The 1709-nt window shown below is 43.9% G+C and overlaps 1 protein-coding gene across 1 annotated transcript; it reads left to right on the forward strand.

Annotated features, from left to right (window-relative positions):
* Window positions 1-632: 632 nt before the first annotated feature.
* LOC104948501 (clarin-1-like) lies at window positions 633-1311 on the forward strand (the record flags this gene model as incomplete). Its single annotated transcript, XM_010774705.1, has 1 exon — window positions 633-1311. A coding segment is annotated over one exon (291 nt), but the record flags the coding sequence as incomplete, so codon positions are not given.
* Window positions 1312-1709: the final 398 nt, after the last annotated feature.

The following is a 1709-nucleotide window of genomic DNA, read 5'->3' on the forward strand; positions in this document are numbered from 1 at the left end:
AGAGTCGTAAAGGTGACTTCCTGTGTGCAGGTATGAGATGTTAGAGTAGTAAAGGTGACTTCCTGTGTGCAGGTGTGAGATGTTAGAGTAGTAAAGGTGACTTCCTGTGTGCAGGTGTGAGATGTTAGAGTAGTAAAGGTGACTTCCTGTGTGCAGGTGTGAGATGTTAGAGTAGTAAAGGTGACTTCCTGTGTGCAGGTGTGAGATGTTAGAGTAGTAAAGGTGACTTCCTGTGTGCAGGTGTGTGATGTTAGAGTAGTAAAGGTGACTTCCTGTGTGCAGGTGTGAGATGTTAGAGTCGTAAAGGTGACTTCCTGTGTGCAGGTGTGAGATGTTAGAGTAGTAAAGGTGACTTCCTGTGTGCAGGTGTGAGATGTTAGAGTAGTAAAGGTGACTTCCTGTGTGCAGGTGTGAGATGTTAGAGTAGTAAAGGTGACTTCCTGTGTGCAGGTGTGAGATCTTAGAGTAGTAAAGGTGACTTCCTGTGTGCAGGTGTGAGATGTTAGAGTAGTAAAGGTGACTTCCTGTGTGCAGGTGTGTGATGTTAGAGTCGTAAAGGTGACTTCCTGTGTGCAGGTGTGTGATGTTAGAGTAGTAAAGGTGACTTCCTGTGTGCAGGTGTGTGATGTTAGAGTAGTAAAGGTGACTTCCTGTGTGCAGGTGTGAGCAGCTGTCTGGTGATGATCCTCTTTGCCTCGGAGGTGAGTTTGAACCGCCTGTCGGACCGGATCGTTAACTTTAACGAGGCGAGCTTCGTGTACCGGACGCACAGCGAGAGATTTGGACGCTGCTTCTGGCTCTTCTTCCTCGTCTTCCTGCTGCACGCCGTCAACTTCCTGTTGATCCGCCTGACGGGTGTGCAGTTCCCCTTCAGGGGCAAAGAGAGCGAGCTGAGCGGGGGGGCGGCCGACCTCATGTACTGATGGCGGGGGGGCGGCGACCTCATGTACTGATGGAGGGGGCGACCTCATGTACTGATGGAGGGGGTGACCTCATGTACTGATGGGGGGGAGGAGCCTATTAGGGACAAAAGACTGATGACAAGAAGACACATCGGCCATTTTTAACCCATTTTGTGTCAGATTGTGATGCTAATGCTAATGCTAACAGACAGAGGTAGTGAAATCTAATCTGGTAGAAAATATGTTATTTTAAACTCTTTCAAAATTTAAAATCTGTTTTATCTGCAATTTATAAACTGTATTAACTTGAATAACAATGAGTTTTGTATTTAATACAGATGTAATATATTTTATTTAGCATACTTTTCACTGTTTACTGTTTAGTAAACGTAATGTTTTTTATATTAAAATGTTCTGTTACTCTGGTGGTGAATAATAAACTGAAATAACTTATCTGAGTGTTTATTCTGACGGTGAGAGCAGAGCGTGTGAACATCTCAAAGCTACAAAGAATACCCATTTATATATTTCTAAATAAGAACTTTAAAATTGTTGGAATATTTCAGAAAGAAAAAAATTACAAGAAAATAAATTCAACATTTTTACTTTGACTGACAATAACCCCCCGTCATGATATAATGATGTACGTACACACACACACACACACACACACACACACACACACACACACACACACACACACACACACACACACACACACACACACACACACACACACACACATTCTAACTCCCAACCCATCACATGTTGACGGACGGTCAGGGCCCCTCCCCGTCACTCTATTAC

This window comes from Notothenia coriiceps, unplaced genomic scaffold (assembly GCF_000735185.1).
Source record: "Notothenia coriiceps isolate Sejong01 unplaced genomic scaffold, NC01 NC01_scaffold00014443, whole genome shotgun sequence".
Taxonomy (NCBI): Eukaryota; Metazoa; Chordata; class Actinopteri; order Perciformes; family Nototheniidae; genus Notothenia; species Notothenia coriiceps.